The 17178-nt window shown below is 36.6% G+C and overlaps 1 protein-coding gene across 4 annotated transcripts; it reads left to right on the forward strand.

Moving 5' to 3' along the window:
- The first annotated feature begins 647 nt into the window (after positions 1–647).
- On the forward strand, positions 648–16900 carry LOC127503626 (uncharacterized protein KIAA2026-like). 4 transcript variants are annotated; one of them, XM_051877672.1, is made up of 10 exons: positions 648–1001; positions 1665–2372; positions 4096–4296; positions 5441–6198; positions 7771–8349; positions 8492–8571; positions 9486–9582; positions 12178–12293; positions 12739–12926; positions 13206–13432. In XM_051877672.1, the coding sequence occupies exons 2-9, from the start codon at positions 1777–1779 to the stop codon at positions 12760–12762; spliced, it is 2451 nt and encodes an 816-aa protein (XP_051733632.1). In that variant the 5' UTR covers positions 648–1001; positions 1665–1776; the 3' UTR covers positions 12763–12926; positions 13206–13432. The 4 variants fall into 4 exon arrangements, with proteins under 4 accessions (XP_051733632.1, XP_051733630.1, XP_051733629.1 ...); XM_051877670.1 differs by having other exon boundaries at positions 651–1001; positions 8495–8571; positions 9486–9578; positions 13206–16900; XM_051877669.1 differs by having other exon boundaries at positions 652–1001; positions 9486–9578; positions 13206–16900.
- The last annotated feature ends 278 nt before the right edge of the window (positions 16901–17178 follow it).

Raw genomic sequence — 17178 nt, forward strand, 5'->3', positions numbered from 1 at the left:
AGTATGTAGTGCACTATTATTCCATCCTGAACGTCTCATGAACACTGGAGACATCTAGTGTTGACTGAGAACATCGCATGCTGTTTGATTACGTCAAGTTATCTCTTTGTATAAAATCTTAAAGATATATTTCTTTATTTTTCTGCTTTTTTTTTGTTCGCAAGAATTTTTTTTCAGGATTTTCTTTTATTAATGATTTTAATCATCTAAAACCATGTCTAATCAACTGAATTCATAAAATTTCAATTTAATATTTATAACAATATTTTTTTTAGTAACAGGGCCCTGGTTTTAGTGAGATTCTCCTGAAGATTCCAGTTTATTCCCTGTTTTTTCCTGCTCTAATTTGATTTTCTGTCTTCTGGAATCTGAATCTTCATCATCAATAAACACCTGTGTTACTCTGAAAGCTTTACTGAGAACATATAGTTGATTTTCTCTAACATTATTATGTCTTCTCGAGGGAAGAGTAGGACAGAATGAAGTGTTTTATGTCAAATAATAATACTATAATATTCTGGAATATTCACAGGATCATGTTTCTAGCCTTGAGCAAATGAAAAGAATTATATTTCATTCTTTTCATTTGTATTAAATCCTTGGTATTACTATGGTACTTTAACATGTATAAAGTTTTGTTTATTTTTCTGCAAACACACACAGACGCGCGCGCGCGCACACATGTAAACAGCGGTCTGTGATTCACTGTCTCTTTCATGTCATTCTCTACACACGCGTTTCAGTGCTGTTCGTTTCTCGAAAGTCTGACAGATTTTCCCTCGTGACAGCAAAAAACAGCCGCGTTTCGGGTTTTAACGTCATTTTCCTGACAGATCGCGCCACACTGGAACTATGAGCTTCAGCGGTCCGCGGGAGAAAGAGCGGCGGCTGCGCGGCTCAGGCGAGCCCTCCCGGGTGTGAGAGTGAAATCGAGGCCGCTGGCGCTGCGGCCTAGTGCGGGCTGTTTAATGTTTCACTCGACAATACAAGACAGCGCTCCGGTAATGTTGTAAAAACTCATAAAACATTAATATGATTATTAGAATGGAAGATGAACACAATTTAGAGCCGGTTGATGCACTTTAAATGAGTTTTAAGGGGATTTGTTGATTTGTAGAAATTCATGGAAATGCATAAGGACTTTCTTGAGTTTGAATTATTATTATTTATTCGATTATGATTATTATGCAGCACTTGCATAAATCCTCATTTAAACTGGAAGTGTAATTAAAATGGTTTCGTTTTTCTTTAAACAGTCTGTCAATCAATCTCCTTATGTTTTCCGAAATCCGATTAAATTGTTTAATTAAGAAGTTTTTATAATCAAAAAGCATGTTTAATCAACCGAATTAAAAAAAACTTAAACAATTTAATATTTTGTTAAAATTTTATAGAGCCATGTGAAATCTGTTTTATTTTTTTTCTTCACCAAATTCCTTTTTATTTTTCCCAAATTCTATACTTTCAATATTATTTTTTCTGCATTTTCTTTTATTAATTATCAATTATATTAATTATTTTTTAATCATCTAAAAGCATGTCTAATCAACTGAATTAATCAAATTTCAAGTTAATATTTATAACATTAATATTTTTATGGAAATTTTTTTTTTTTTTTAAATTCTGGATTCTGTTTTAATGGTTTAATGTCTTTCTTCAAACAGTCTCCATCAGGAACAGCAATGGCTTCATGTGATGACAGATTGACATTGATTGACAGATGATGCTGGAGGCACCTGTGCAGGTGAGCGAGGCCCTCAGCATCACGGCAGGAGAATGAAGCTTCATTCGGACATGAGCGAGAGCGGACACGCGTGTGAGTCCGTGTCACACGCCGCCCAGGACATGAACCTGAACCACCGCTTGACCTTGACCTCCTGCGCGCTGAAGCCCGGGTGTCTGGAGGGGTCGGCGCTACTGTGCAACGGTTCGTCTGACCAATCAGGGCTTGAGAGTTTCACGTCACACTGTGATAAAAGTGAAGGAGATCCAGACAGGGTCACGGTGACCTCAGAGGACGACAGCAGGTCTTTAGCGTCCAGTACGGTGGACGACGGAGACGGTCTCACACCCGAGATCCAGCAGGCCTACAGAATATTTCAAAGCTTTCTTTCAGAGAAGCATAAATCCATAACGGCCCCGTTCTGGCATCCCATCGGCCCCGGATCACAGACCCCTGATGCTGAGATGTGCTTCAGAAAGATGCATGATAAATTTGTAAATCGCGAGTATGAATCCATCACTGCGTTTGTCGCCGATTTCAGACTGATGTTAGAGAACTGTTATCGCTTTCACGGAGTCGATCACTGGATCTCCAAACAGGCCCAGAAACTGGAGATTATTTTGGAACAAAAGTTGACTCTGTTGTCCAGGTAATAAATAATAAGTCAATGTTGAGATTAATTCATGTGACACAAGAAGAACAATTACATTTAAGTTGTGTTCACTGCTGCATTCTTAGAATCAGTTTAATAGAATGGATAAGAATGTAACAATTTCTGACACGTTTACTTTAGAATTTCTACATAGGAATGTAACCATTTCTGACATTTAAAATAGAATTTACATAAAAATGTAGTTTCTGATGCATTTACTTTAGAATTTCTACATAAGAATGTAACAATTTCTGACGCATTTTTAAATTTCTACATAAGAATGTAACAATTTCTGACATTTAAAATAGAATTTACATAAAAATGTAATAATTTCTGATGCATTTACTTTAGAATTTCTACATAGGAATGTAACCATTTCTGACATTTAAAATAGAATTTACATAAAAATGTAATAATTTCTGAATGTAACAATTTCTGACATTTTAAAATAGAATTTCATAAAAATGTAATAATTTCTGATGCATTTACTTTAGAATTTCTACATAGGAATGTAACCATTTCTGACATTTAAAATAGAATTTACATAAAAATGTAATAATTTCTGATGCATTTACTTTAGAATTTCTACATAAGAATGTAACAATTTCTGACGCATTTACTTTAGAATTTCTACATAACAATGTAACAATTTCTGACATTTAAAATAGAATTTACATAAACATGTAATAATTTCTGATGCATTTACTTTAGAATTTCTACATAACAATGTAACATTTTTTTGACGCATTTTAACATTTCTGTTTAAGAATGTAACAATTTCCGACACATTTACATAGAATTTCTTCGTAAAAATGTGACAATTTCTGACGCATTTTAAAGTTTCTGCATAAGAATGTAACCATTTCTGACATTTAAAATAGAATATACATAACAATGTAACAATGTCAGACTATTCACATTAGAATTTCTAGTAAGAATGTAACAATTTCTGTAGAATTTCTAATGTAAATATGTCAGAAACTGTTACATTCTTATGTACATTGTTGCATCCAGAATTAATTTCAGTGTAAATAGTTAATCCATTCTGTTAAACTATTCCCTTTATTTGCAAAATAAAGTAGTGGTGTTTCGATCAATAGAGATATTTGTTTATTGATAGAAATAAAGGGAAATAAAGGGAATAGTTTAATAGTCTGCTGATTTTTCTTATCTTTTCTTTTGATCCTTCACCTGTTGAAGATAATGTGGCCGTTCATAATTTTTTGCTTTTTAATGAATCCATTATTTCATGGGTTATTGCATTATGAACAATTTATTAAGCGAAATTCGCTCTGCTTGTGTTTCATGCAAACATGTTCTGCTGAATGTCGTAATGTTTGTAGCGTGTGAAGTTGAATAAAACAATACAATATACATTAAACAATACAGTACAATATGATACAGTAAAATGCATGTTAATGTAAAGCCATTCCAATGTTTCCTGATGTTTGATCAATCCAGTTGACAGGATTTAATTTGGCAAAGAATCACTCAGATGAGCAAAAACCATCAAAACAGAAAACATGGAAGTAGAGTCACCTGAACAAGTACTACAAAATTTATGCAATATTACTAATATTTCTAGTCATTCAAAAGTGAATTGTGTAGGACACAAGATTGTCTCTCTCTTATCCTGTCCAGATGAGACTCATTTTATGAATCTGTTCAAACAGTTCTGGACACAAGCTTTGAGATTCACTTCTTTTCTTTCCCACATCAGGACGCTGAGGGAGAAAACCACCCTAGCCGTGACCTCCAGAGGTCGTTTCGGCACCGAGGACGAGAAAGCGCCGGTCGGCACGTCGTCCAGGCGGCGATTGGTGCCACGAAACCTGGCGACCATTACGGTGGGCGGCAGCGAGTCCATCATGGTGCAGGCGCTGAGACTGGAGGAGCTGCAGCGAGCCAAAGACGAGAAGAGGTGAAGTTGTCTCACACACAGCAGAAAACACTTCTACTGTTTCAGGATTCTGTTTAATTACAGTTTAATTGAGTTTTAATCATCATAAAGCATGTCTAATCAGCTGAGTTAATATAGATCAACTGTAATATTTTATTGAAAGTTTAACAATAACAGGGCCCTATAAAATTAGCATTTTGCTTTATTTTTTCTCAAATTCTGCTTTTTCCATTTAAATTTTTTTTTCTGGATTTCATTGTAATGGGTTAAATTATTTGTTAATGAAAATCTAAATAATTTATCAAAAAGCTTGTCTAATAAACTGAATTAATAAAATTTCAACAGTGTAATATTTTATTATAACGTTAACAATAACATTATGAAATATATATATATATTTTTTTTTTAACCAATATTTTGCTTTATTTTTTCTCAAATTCTATGTTTTCCATTTTAATTTTTTTCTGGATTCTATTTCATTGATGATTTATTTAAACTGGAGTAATAAAACTTCAACAGTGTAATATTTTATTATAATGTTAACAATAACAGGGCCCTATGAAATATATATTTTTATTTTTTCCCAAATTCTGTGTTTTCTGTTTTATTTTTTTCTGGATTCTGTTTCATTGGTGATTAAATTTTAATAATCAAAAAGCATGTCTAATCAACTAAATTAATATTTTTCCTTTTATGTTTGTAACCCTGTTATAATTTCTCTGGATTTTTTTTAAATATTTAACACTTTTATCATCAAAAACAGTATTAATTCAAACCAATTCATAAAACCTAATCTTTACAAATTGTAATAAAAATATAACAATTCCTTTACAATAAAATTTTTTTTTAAGAAAAAAAAAAGTAGAAAAGATGAAAAATGTGGTGTTTGTGTGATATTCCTTAAAATAATGTTTTAGTAAATATTATAAATCATTATTGTTATTATTATTATTTTTGCATTAGCTGTACAATAGTATATGTATATGTTCCTCAAAATACAGTGATATATTTGGTATTATATTTCTGTCATAATTTCTTCACGTTAAACCATACTTCATTTTGTCCGTTTGCAGTGAAGATCTTTGAGTTTCTGAGTGTATTTTGTGTTTTCTGCAGCACAGAACTCTCACGTTTGCATGTTTAACCTGTGACCTTTGACATCTAGGCAGCGGGAGCTGGAGCGTAAAGAGGCAGAAGAGGCGTCAGTGAAGGAGCTGGAGGAGTGGGAGAGCTCCTTGCTCGCTCTGGCGGAACCGTGGCCGGTCCGGACCATGTGGGAGCTTCCCGCCATCGGCCACTTCCTGTGTCTGGCGCAGACGGCGCTGAACCTCCCCGAGATCGTCTTTTACGAGCTGGAGCGCTGCTTGCTGATGCCGCGCTGTAGTTCTTTCCTGGCCAAGGTCATGACGTCTCTCCTCTGCCACCCGCACAAGAGAGCGAACGTCCACCGCCGCCCGCCGCTGCCCTACAGGAAGTGGGAGGCGGAGCTGCGGCGGAGGGTTCAGGGATGGTACCGGGCGGTCGGGAGGGCGGAAGACCAGACGGCGCGTGCCGAGCACCTGGGACTTTGCCATCAGTTCTTCTGGACGCTCGGAGAGGCGAGTCCGCTGGAGGAGATGCCCTTCCACCTGCTGCCGTTCAACCAGCGCGTGTGGCTCCTCAAGGGACTCTGCGATCACGTGTACGAGACGCAGAAAGACGTGCAGGACGCGGTTCTCGGGCAGCCCATCCACGAGTGCCGCGAGTCCATCCTGGGCTACGACGGGCAGGAGAACGCATACATACACTTTCCTCACTTTTGCGGCGCCGACTTGAGGATCTACTGCCAGAGTCCGTGCGTCGCCATGGAGTTTCCTCTTCCGCTGTTCCATGTAAAGAGATCTGAGGAGGAACTGGAGGGGTCAGAGGTCAGGGTGGAAACATGTGAGTTTTAGTGTGATTATTGTTGTTTTTTTGTTTTTTTTTAATTATTTATGTGAATTTCATTTATTATTGTTGATTCTATTTTTTTATTTAATTTACAATTCATTTATTATTCATTTTATTTATACATTATTCTTTTTTTAATTTAATTTACACTTCATTTATTGTCACTGATTTTATTTTTAATTATTTATTTACACTTAATTTATTATTATTAATTCTATGTTTTATTTCATTTTATTTATTTTTGTTCATTATTTTTGTACATTTTTATTTCATTTACACTTCATTTATTGTCACTGATTTTATTTTTAATTATTTATTAACACTTCATTTTCTATTATGATTGATTTTACTTAATTATTTATTTTATTTATACATTATCCATTATTTTTTTAATTTATTTTATTCACACTTTACTTTTAATTTTTAATTATTTATTAACACTTCATTTTCTATTATGATTGATTTTACTTAATTATTTATTTTATTTATACATTATCCATTTTTTTAATTTATTTTATTCACACTTTACTTTTATTTTTAATTATTGTATTTATATTTAATTTATTATTGCTAAATTTATTATTGATTTTAATTTTAAATATTTATTTTATTTGTACTTTTTTTAAAAATATTAATTTTATTTACACTTTATTACAATATTGAATTATAAATAAAATAAATAATTAAAACTAAAATTAAAAAATAAGTGAAGTATCAATAAAATAATTAAATAAAATCAAAAACAATAACTGAATTATAAATAAAATACATAATTAAAAAATAATTTTGTATTTTATTGATACTTCTCTTATTATTATTGATTTTGTTTAATTATTTATTTTTATACTTATTGGTTTTATTTAATTTTTACTTCACTTATTGTTGCTTTCAATTTTTTAATATATGCTTTTTTATTATTATTGATTTTATTTTTTACTATTTATTTCATTTATATTATAAATAAAATAATAAAAAATAAAATTAAAAAATAAGTGAAGTATTAATAAAATAATTAAATAACAATAACAGTAAATGAATTATGAATAAAATAACTTATTTTTATTTTATTTTTGAATAATTTATATATTAATAAAATAAATAAAAATAAAAGCAATAACAATAAATGAAGTACACATAATACATAATTAATTTTATTTTATTATTTTATTGATGCATCACTTATTGATTTAAGTATTTTTAGTTATGTTATTTATGTTTCACTCATTATTATTATCATTGATTTTATATTTATACTTATTGATTTTATTTTAAATATTTTATTTTTATTTAATTTATTATTGACTATTTAATTTATGCTTCATTTATTATTATTAATTTTATTTTTAGCTATTTATTTTTAAATGACACTTTTTTTTATTTTTAATTATTTCTTTTATTTGTACTTCATTTATCTTTTTTATTTTTAATTGTATACATGCATGTAATGTTTATTGTTTAACACTTGGGTAACATTATGCTACTCAACACAGTCATGGCAGTAAAGCTCATTTAATTTTGAATTATCATTTGAAATGAAGCCTGAGAATGATCTGCGTCTGTCTGTAGATGGCATGAAGGAGGAGGATGAAAGCTCCAGCAGGACGGATCTGAACACATGGAGCCTGAAGGAAGACTCGCTCGCCGACCGGGAGGATCCGGATCAGAAGTGCTCCTCCAGCGTCCTCTCATGGTGCAAAGAAGATTCTCTGGACTCTGGAAGCATGCGAGGGAAGTTCACAGAGGAAAGACGGTTAAAAGAAGAGGAAGAGGACGAGTCAGACAGCGAACCGTGCTTCAGAGTGGGAGAGAGCTGCTATAAGGGCGTTTCACCTGCTCTGAACAGTCACAGAAGTCCTAAAAAAGATGTGAATCACATGACCAGTGAGGACCAAAGTCCCTGTGCGGACTGCTGTGGAGCGTCGCAGGAGTCGCCACGTCTCTGGACTGAACCCATCCGGCCGGGAATCGCCCGCCTGCGCCGAGACGACACCCAGAAGAAGAAGAGACAGAAGAAGAAAGAGCGAAAGCTTGGCATGAAAACCAGGACGAACAAACTTAGCTTGAAGAAGCGAACGGCCAAAAGCAGCCTGCAGAGAGCTGCGACAGCCATGAAGAGGAAAGACAAGAGGAAACGACGGAGGCTGGGTGACTAATAAACACTTACACTAGTCAATGTTTGAAGTCAACATGAACCTTTATAAGCACATTTAAAGCAATAGTTCACACAAGAGGCTTCTCACTTGTACGTTTGTTTCGAATTGTTGGTAATGTTGTGTTTCTCCCTCAGCAGGAAACAGGTTTGATGGGAAGATGTCGGTGAGGAGACCAGCAGGATCTGCTCTGCTTCCGGCAGGACCCTCATTTCAGGTCAGCTGACGTGTTCGTTACCTACACAGCAAAAACACTGTACATAATGTCGCTCCATTGGTAAAATGCTCATGATATATTCCTCACTTGTGAGTCACTTTGGATAAAAAGCTAAAATAAAGTGTAACCCATAAAAGAATCAGTCTTCAAAACTGTTCCTGCTTTACTCTGAGTCTCCATGGTAAACTTACAACAGACTTTCTTCTTATTATCTGTGATGTTGGTGTAATTTTATGTTTCCGCCTTGTCCACACATTCAACTCTGTCCACTAGAGGGCGGCAGATATTCTGTTGAGGATTTGGTAGAATTTATTACCGTGTCTAAATTATGCATTTAAACATGCACATATACACTTATCGTTCAAAAGTTTGGGGTCAGTAAGATTTTTTTAAAAAATAAATTAATACTTCTATTCATCAAAGACGCCTTAAATTGATCAAAAGTGACAGTTTATAATGTCCATAAAATATTCTATTTTAAATAAATGTTGAACTTTCTTTCCTAAAATCAAATGTATTGCAGTTTCCACAAAAAATGACTGTTTTCAACATTGATAATAATTATAAATGTTTCTTGAGCAGCAAATCAGCATATTAGAATGATTTCTGAAGGATCATGTGACACTGAAGACTGGAGTAATGATGCTGAAAATTCAGCTTTGATCACAGGAATAAATTACACTTTACTATATATTCACATAGAAAACAGATATTTTACATTGGAATAATATTTCACAATTTTTACTGTATTTTTGATGAAATAAATTCAGCCTTGGTGAGCAGAAGAGACTCTTTCAAAAACAATAAAAATCTAACAGACCCCAAACTTTTGAAAGGCAGTGTATAATAGTGTTTTCTATCCCATCTCTCCTTGCTCATTCCTATCATCCCTCCATCTTATTTGCGTCCTGTAGTTGATCTGCTCCAGTCTGGATGATCTCAGAGTCCTGATCAGCAAAACAGAAGATCAACTAGATGAACTGGACGACGGCGGCAAAAAGAGATCTGTTAGTAAGAGAGGGAACACACACACACTCATACACACACACACACACACACACACACACTTTTGGTTTGATTAGTCATTTTCAATATGTTTAATGTATATCCTGACCTGTGTGGATATTTTATCAAAGCAAAATTGCCTTTTAATGTGAAATAAACAGTTTTTCCATGTGGCCTAACATTATATGAATCTGACATTTCAGCAGTGGTGGACAGTAACAAAGTATTTTTACTGCACTTAAGTACACTTTTCAAGTATCTGTACTTTACTGGAGTATTTTTATTTTGAGCAATACTTCACTACTTTCCAAAGCATAAGATCGTACTTTTTACTCCCACTACATTTCATAAAACATATCGTTACTCCTAATTTTAAAATGAAGAAATCGTCACATGCTCAGAGACGCAAAAGCGGTGTCCGATTCGTGCACGAACTGATTCTTTTCAGTCATCCTGTTAAATCGGTTCACAAATCACATCAACAATTCATTCGTGAATTGGACTGATCGTATTGCAGCTGTTCTCGAGTCAACAAATCACTGTTCAGAGCGACTCTCCAGTGAATGAATTTACAAATCTGACTGAAAATTAGCCAGGAACTGGATCCTCTGAGTGTGTGCGCGACTGATGGTGAAAAATAAGTCCGCCTACTAATGTTGAATTTTAGGATGAATTATTGTAACTGAAAATCATATTTAGCTCAGTTGTTTTTTAAGCTTAATCTGCTGCAAAGGGCGATCTGTTTAAGCCCACTGAAATGCTTTAATGCGACACGTCCACATCAGTGTGTCTACAGATCGCGATCTCGATTCAAACACAGATCAAATCACATTTTAAAACTAACTTGGCGCTTCAAATAACGGTTGTATTGATTACATCGTTATGACACTAGGAGGCGACAAGTGACTGTTAAAATGTATTTGACATTGAATGATTCATTCAAAAGATTTGTTCAAAAACATTGATTCATCCAGTAATGAAACAAGTGAAAGTTATGAATGAGTCATTAAATCATTCATTCAAACCCATTTTATTAATTAAATATTTTTAAATAGACTGCAGCAATTAATATTTTGTCCTCTAGTCAGAGGTGTAAAGAGTACCTGAAAACCATACTTGAGTAAAAGTACTGATACCTTACATCGAAAATGACTCCATTACAAGTTACAAGTAACCAATTCCAATACGACTTGAGTAAAAGTCTTAAAGTATCTGTGATTTTAACAGTATTTTACTCGTGCTGAATGTAGGCTCAGAGATGCACTAGTCCTTAGAGACATGCCAGTGAAAATAAGAAGCAATTGATTTGTAAGATGAGAAATCAAGTTTATTTTCTAAAATCAAAATAAAATTGAACACCTCAATGTTGCATTAAATCAAGTTCGACACAACAACCTTTTAAACGTCTACAAACTTTCAGTTGAGCTCAAGAGCACAGAAAGGCCGTAAGTAAACCAATATCCTTCAAAACGGTCTTGTCAATATAGCGGATAAATAAAACAATGTTAAGTAAAATTAAATAGTCAGAGTCTACTGTATGTGCTGGTTTGAGCCTCATCACCAGCTGCAGTCATTTCCTCATCTAATAAATAAAACACCTGCGATCAGCAACTACCTGCTAATGCACTCACATTCACGTGAAGTGTCCTTGATGACAAGTTTTGGGTGAGTAAAGGCAAAACACACAAGATATAGTACCTTCAATGCCCTTAGATGGCGATAACGTTTCTTTATATCAGAAACAAACTGCTGCAGAAAAAGTAATGCCATGAAAAATGTAATGTGTAATTGCATTACTCATCACAAATGTAGTGGAGTAAAAAGTAAATTTACTTGCTAAAAAATGTATTCAAGTAGAGTAAAAGTTGCCAATATCTTTGATACTCAGTAAAACTACAAAGTAGCCAAAAAGATACTTAAGTAAAGTAACTAATTACATTTACTCAAGTACTTTACTAGTAAATAATTATACGCAATTTTGTTTAGTTGTCTATTCAGAATCATGGGAGAATCATGATCTCTATTTGAAAGAAACAACAACAAAAAAAAAATCTTGATTCTCATTTTATCCAGAATCTCTAACACAAATTAAAATAACACATGCACGTTCATCTTCCCCGCTGCTGCAGCAATTTTTTACAATGTTATGTATTTAGCCCTATATGTTTCGTCTGTTTTTATATTGTTTGTCAACACACATTACATATTATGGATCTGCATCCACTAATCATCCATCCATACTGACTAGTGGCTATCTGACAATTCATAATCATTCATAATTATTTTGAGCAATAGGATTATATAAAATATATAATGTGAAATTAAATTATATAAGTGGCCTATAAAAAATAGTCATCAATCAGTGCTTTTTTACTTAAGTACATTAAAAATCAAGTACTTCTGTACTTTCGCTCAAGTAAAATTGAAAAGGAGCAATATGGAGTAATATTTTATGAAACATATCTGTACTTTTACTCAAGTACTTGATTTGTGTACTTCGTCCACCACTGAAATCCAGTGTTTAATATAGCAACAGAACACATTCAGAGTTAGTGTGATTTATAAACACAGGGTGATGTGTGTTTTTGTGCCTTATTTCAGGGACGACGGCCACACAAAAGAGCCGCTGTGAAAGAGTTACACATCACACTAATAAGGCTGCTAAACGAGCTGTTACCATGGGAACCCAAACTAGTCAAGGCCTTCCAGAGGAACAGGTAAACACGAACATACTTATTTGCAGTTTTTGTCCTCTTCTATCTGCAGTAAATATGATTCATTGTTTAAAAAGTGAAAGTTTGAAAGTGAAATTTGACCATGAAACCGCAATGTGGACCCACGTGTTTATGCTTAATATAGATGGGAAATCTTGAATCTGTGCAATCGCATTTTTCCCCTTTTCTCTGAGCCACTATTACCGTGTGTGAATCTTGACATTGTGGTTTTCAGGCTTCTGCATTTCAGTCTTGTTTTTGATCCAAGAATGATTGTCTCAAGTGATCTGGGAGGTGATTTTGAATTGCATCCAAGAAAGAGCTTTCCGTTGTAATGCGCAGCGACTGATACACCTCACTGCACGTTTTCCTTTCTTTTTCTACCTTGAGGCAATGTTTTCTTGGTAACAGAGCTTTGTGAATTCATCCCTGTCCTTGTCCTCAACAGAGCACGCTTGAAAAAGGAGTGTGACGATTTCAAAAAACACCCCGAATATGACAACTTTATCAGGGAGCAGATGGATACAATGAATACTGGGGAAGTTGTGTGCAAAGATGGGTTGTTGTCCACAGAGACAGCAAGGGAACTGGAAGATGGTGAAGTCAAAATGGACAGAGCTGTAAAGGAAGCAACAGGTGAGGCTAATTTTAACAGAACTCTTGCCAATGCAAAGACAGAATAAAAAATAATACAAGCCCTAAAGGACTGATGAGTTTCTAATGCAAAACAAACCAAACAACATGAAACTAATCTTGAAAATGGTGAGAGAAAGTGCCTGATGAATTCATTACAAGGAAGCGTTTCAAATATCCTAGCTCTCGGGAAGCATTCTTCAAGTTTTCCATTTTACACTGTTGATTTGTGGTATAGATGTCATATTTGATCTGATGCATGAATGCCCTTTCTTTTTGCAGAGAATGTAAATCAACTAGGAAATCATGAATCAAGATGCCAAGCTGACAGACCTGAGATTGTCATGCATTCGTCAGAGTCTGGACCCTTCACACGCAGTTCAAAACGCAGACAAAGCGGTGCAATCAGTGATGAACTGAGCCCATGCAGAAGAGGAAAAATAGACCAAGAGAGCTCTTTGACATCTGAATTTAAGGAAGTTGTATCCAGGGAACAAGCAACAGTGATCCCACGAGCGTCAGCGTTGCCTGAGTCTTTGAGTAGCTTTCAGGGTACTTGCAAACCCATCCAGGCACTTCTGGCCAAGAGTGTTGGAAACAAAGTGACCTTAATAAGTCATCCTAAGGCTGCAGTGATGGCTCAGATTCTGCGGGATCATAACAAGACTTCTGTAACTCTGCCGCCTGTCCGATTATCAACTACCCGTCCACCAACTGAACCTGTCTCTACAGAAACACCAACTACAACATCCACAACCGAAAGCACTGAACAGGTGGTGTACAAGACGGCGGGCGGCGTGGGGCTTCTCAGGAAAGGAAGCACTTGTGTAAAGTTTTCAGCGCAGCCAATATCAGATCAAAAAACAGGGGGGAATGTAATGCAACAAGTTGTTATATTGCCTTCAAATCTACTGATTCAAAGCGCTGAGAATAAGGCAGCCAAGACCTCTACATCTCTCCCTAAGACCACAACGTACTTGTCCAACGCTTCAGGCTTCACCATACCGGAAAACAAGGTTCCTGTCCAGCAGGTGGCACCATTGAAAGACACCAGCACTGCCAGAACACCATCTGCTGTAGTTACACCCAATTTAAGAAGCGTTGCTGGAGGTTCTGCTGCACCTAAAAAGACTACTGAGCCAAAGGTTGTCGTGAACAAGTCAGCCAGTAGTGGTCCGACCAAACCTGACGCTAAACAGGAGCTCAGGACAGTGTGCATTAGAGACTCGCAGTCCATCCTTGTCACTACGAGAGGAGGCAACACAGGGGTGGTCAAGGTGCAGACGTCAGAGAGTGTAACGGGGGCTTTGCCACCCAGCCCGGTTTTTACCATCTCGCCGCAACTGCAAGCCTTTCTGGTGTCAAAGTCTTCCACGTCCACTACACAAGGTGTTTCAGCCACCCTCGCTGCTAAATCTTTACCTAGAGTCACGGATGTTGTTCCGGTGAGCTCCTCTACTTTTGTGGCAGGAACTGTCGCATCTTCAACCCTGAATCAAATTGGCAATGATGGCACTTCAGCCAAAACACCAATCCCTGGTAAATCTGCACTCCTGGCCACAAGCAAAGACATCCAAGGCTTTCAGCAGAATACAGTCTCCAAATATGGAATGAAACCTCCACAAAAGAGGCCTCTACCAGGAAGCAGAACTCCAGATCAATCTGCTTTCCAAAAGGTTTTCCTTGTCTCGCCTTCACCAAATATCCCTTCGCCAACAACAAAGGTCACCACTACTACTTCAGCTACCTGTGCTTTACCAGGATCACGGGTCATGTTCATAAGCAACTCAGCACTTACCATTCCAAAAGAGGCGTCTGCTTCAGAGGTCAACATTTCCTCTACTAGTACACCAGCGATGAAGGTCATTCCCAAGTTGGGGACAACTTTATCCTGCACTTCTTCTGGTACAAACATCCAGAGCATCGGTGTCCCAGGGTTAATGTCAAGAATACTCGGTACAAACAAGAGTATGCCATCAGCAACCGAAGCCTCTGTGATTGTCTCCAGAGTACCTGCAATGTCAACTTCAAGTAGGCTTCAGATTGGTCAAAAAAGCTGTTTGGTTGCAAGCAGAAGTCCGTCAGGGAATACAGAAAGCTCTCTGAAAGTACCTGGAACTCTTGACGGCAAAACGGTCACATTTTCAACGCTAGGCACCGGCCACATGGCTTCTTCCGCACTTTTGTCAGTTGTAAAACCAGACGTACCTTCGCCAATTTCAATGTTAAAAGCTCTTCACTGTAAACCAGAGTTAACGACAGGCAGCTCGACTATATCTTCCTCTTATTCAGGAAGCCTAATAACCAAAAACACTACAATACCAGTTGATGTGACCACTAACAAGACACCAATAATCACATCCTTTTGCACTTCACGCTCACTGATTAAAACAACCTCTTCTGGAGCATCCAGTCCTCTTGCATTGAACTACGCTTCAACTCCTCCGGTGGTCATGACCTCTGGGCTTCGTCCTCCGACCTCTACTGCCAAGAGTGTCCAGGAAAAAATTGTGATCAACACCACTGCCCCACTTGCACCTGGAACTCAGCTCCTGATCAACAACACCAGATTCGTTGTACCTTCTCAAGGCCTTGGACCTGGCAGCCATGTTCTGCTCATCAACTCTTGTCCTGGAGGATTGCAAGGCCCAAGTCCAAGAGGTCCAAACAGTTCAACCCCTCACACCGTTCCTTCAGTTGTGCAAGGTATGAGATTGGTAACACCAGTCAGGCTACCCTCACCAAAATTTGGACCTTCTGATCAAGTCCATCAACAACTGGGCACAAGAACTCCACTGAATGTGTCTGGTTCTACTACTCTCTCAGCTGTGCGTCCTGGTGTATCATCAGACATTCTGAGACTTCCTATCTTTCAAACCTCTGATGTCTCAGTTACACCATCACACAGTATGGCCGGCTGTCCCAAAGAAACCTCTCCTCCTCAAGGGGGTTTACTAAGCACAAGTTCTCCAATGCTCTTGCAAGGAAGACCATCCCTAAACCAAGTGGTGCCGGCCGTGCCCCCAATGAAAACTGCAATTGCACGGCATATCCCAATGGTAACTGTTCCACCCATGAGCAGCACGATATCACGGATGCAGAAACTTCCAGTTGCAATGGTTCCACCAATCGGTGGTCCAACCAACGCCAGTCCAGCCACTCCTATTGCAAGTGTTCCTCCGTCTATGAACACAGTTATAATGACACCTTGTCCACCCATCAGAGCTGTGCAACCTGGGACAATCGGAAAGCCTGCTATTTTACCCCAGCCACTACAAGGACAAAACACAATTCCCAGCCCTAGTAAACTGCTGTTGAGCCCAGATGGGGCCATTTTAAATATAGTTCAAGCCTCAAGCATACAAGTGTTGGCAAAGCCAATGGCCGCCCAAGTGGTTAGTTCCTCCTCAAGTAGTGTTACTGTACCTACTTTAAATACAAATGATCCACTGAGAAAACCAGACACCATGGAGAGACCTAATCACTGAAGACCTAATCTGTTGTTTCCCTTTGTGATTATAGGGGATGGTCTGTTCATTGTTTTGGGCTTTGTTGAGAGCAAGTTGGATTGTGCGGGCTTCCTTCGGTTCCATTTCTCCAAATGTTGGAGGCTAAACTGAATTAATATTTTGTGCATTTTGCTCTTTAACCATACATATTGAGGTGAAATTGGTTATCTTTAGAGTTGTAAATAAAAGAGAAATTTGGAGATTTCAACTGGCCAGTAATGTACATAACAGTATTTGTTTGGCTGACTCTTTTCTACTCCATTTGTATGCAAAGGTTTGAATGTTTTTGTAGCATTTTCCATTAAATGATTAATATTGTTCTGTAGAACAGTCTTCAGTCTATTTAAGAGTATGTCTGGCAAAGTAGTACATTCAGGCATAGGTATCAGACATTATCTGATAACTGTTTGGTTTTGTGTTTCCTCTATATACATGACAATAAACTTGGCATATTTATGACTGAAGTAACTATCGTGGTGTACCGCGTCTGTCTTTTGAGTTCGTTACACATATTAGATCAATGATTCCCAGACTTTTTTATCAGCTGAATCTATTTGAAATAAAGCCCCCTGGAGATTTTAAGCTAATATCTCAATAATTCAACAACTCATTTGCATGCATCACTGTATATATTCATCAAGTGTTTTTATTTAAAATTAGCTTTTCATCAGCTCTCAAACCCCTTGTAGTCCCCAGTTTGGAAAGCCTGCATTAAAGGGTAAATTTCTACAAATGGATTTCTCACT

The sequence above is a fragment of the Ctenopharyngodon idella genome, chromosome 21 (genome assembly GCF_019924925.1).
Source record: "Ctenopharyngodon idella isolate HZGC_01 chromosome 21, HZGC01, whole genome shotgun sequence".
Lineage (NCBI taxonomy): Eukaryota > Metazoa > Chordata > Actinopteri > Cypriniformes > Xenocyprididae > Ctenopharyngodon > Ctenopharyngodon idella.

What these genes read in the sequence shown, in the direction of transcription:
- LOC127503626 (XM_051877669.1), top strand. Translation starts at nt 1,777, where the DNA reads ATGAAGCTTCATTCGGACATGAGCGAGAGCGGACACGCGTGTGAGTCC. An exon ending in AAGTTGACTCTGTTGTCCAG is followed by an intron (nt 2,373 to 4,095) that starts GTAATAAATAAT and finishes TTCCCACATCAG; the next exon opens with GACGCTGAGGGAGAAAACCA. An exon ending in GAGGAAACGACGGAGGCTGG is followed by an intron (nt 8,350 to 8,491) that starts GTGACTAATAAA and finishes TTTCTCCCTCAG; the next exon opens with CAGGAAACAGGTTTGATGGG.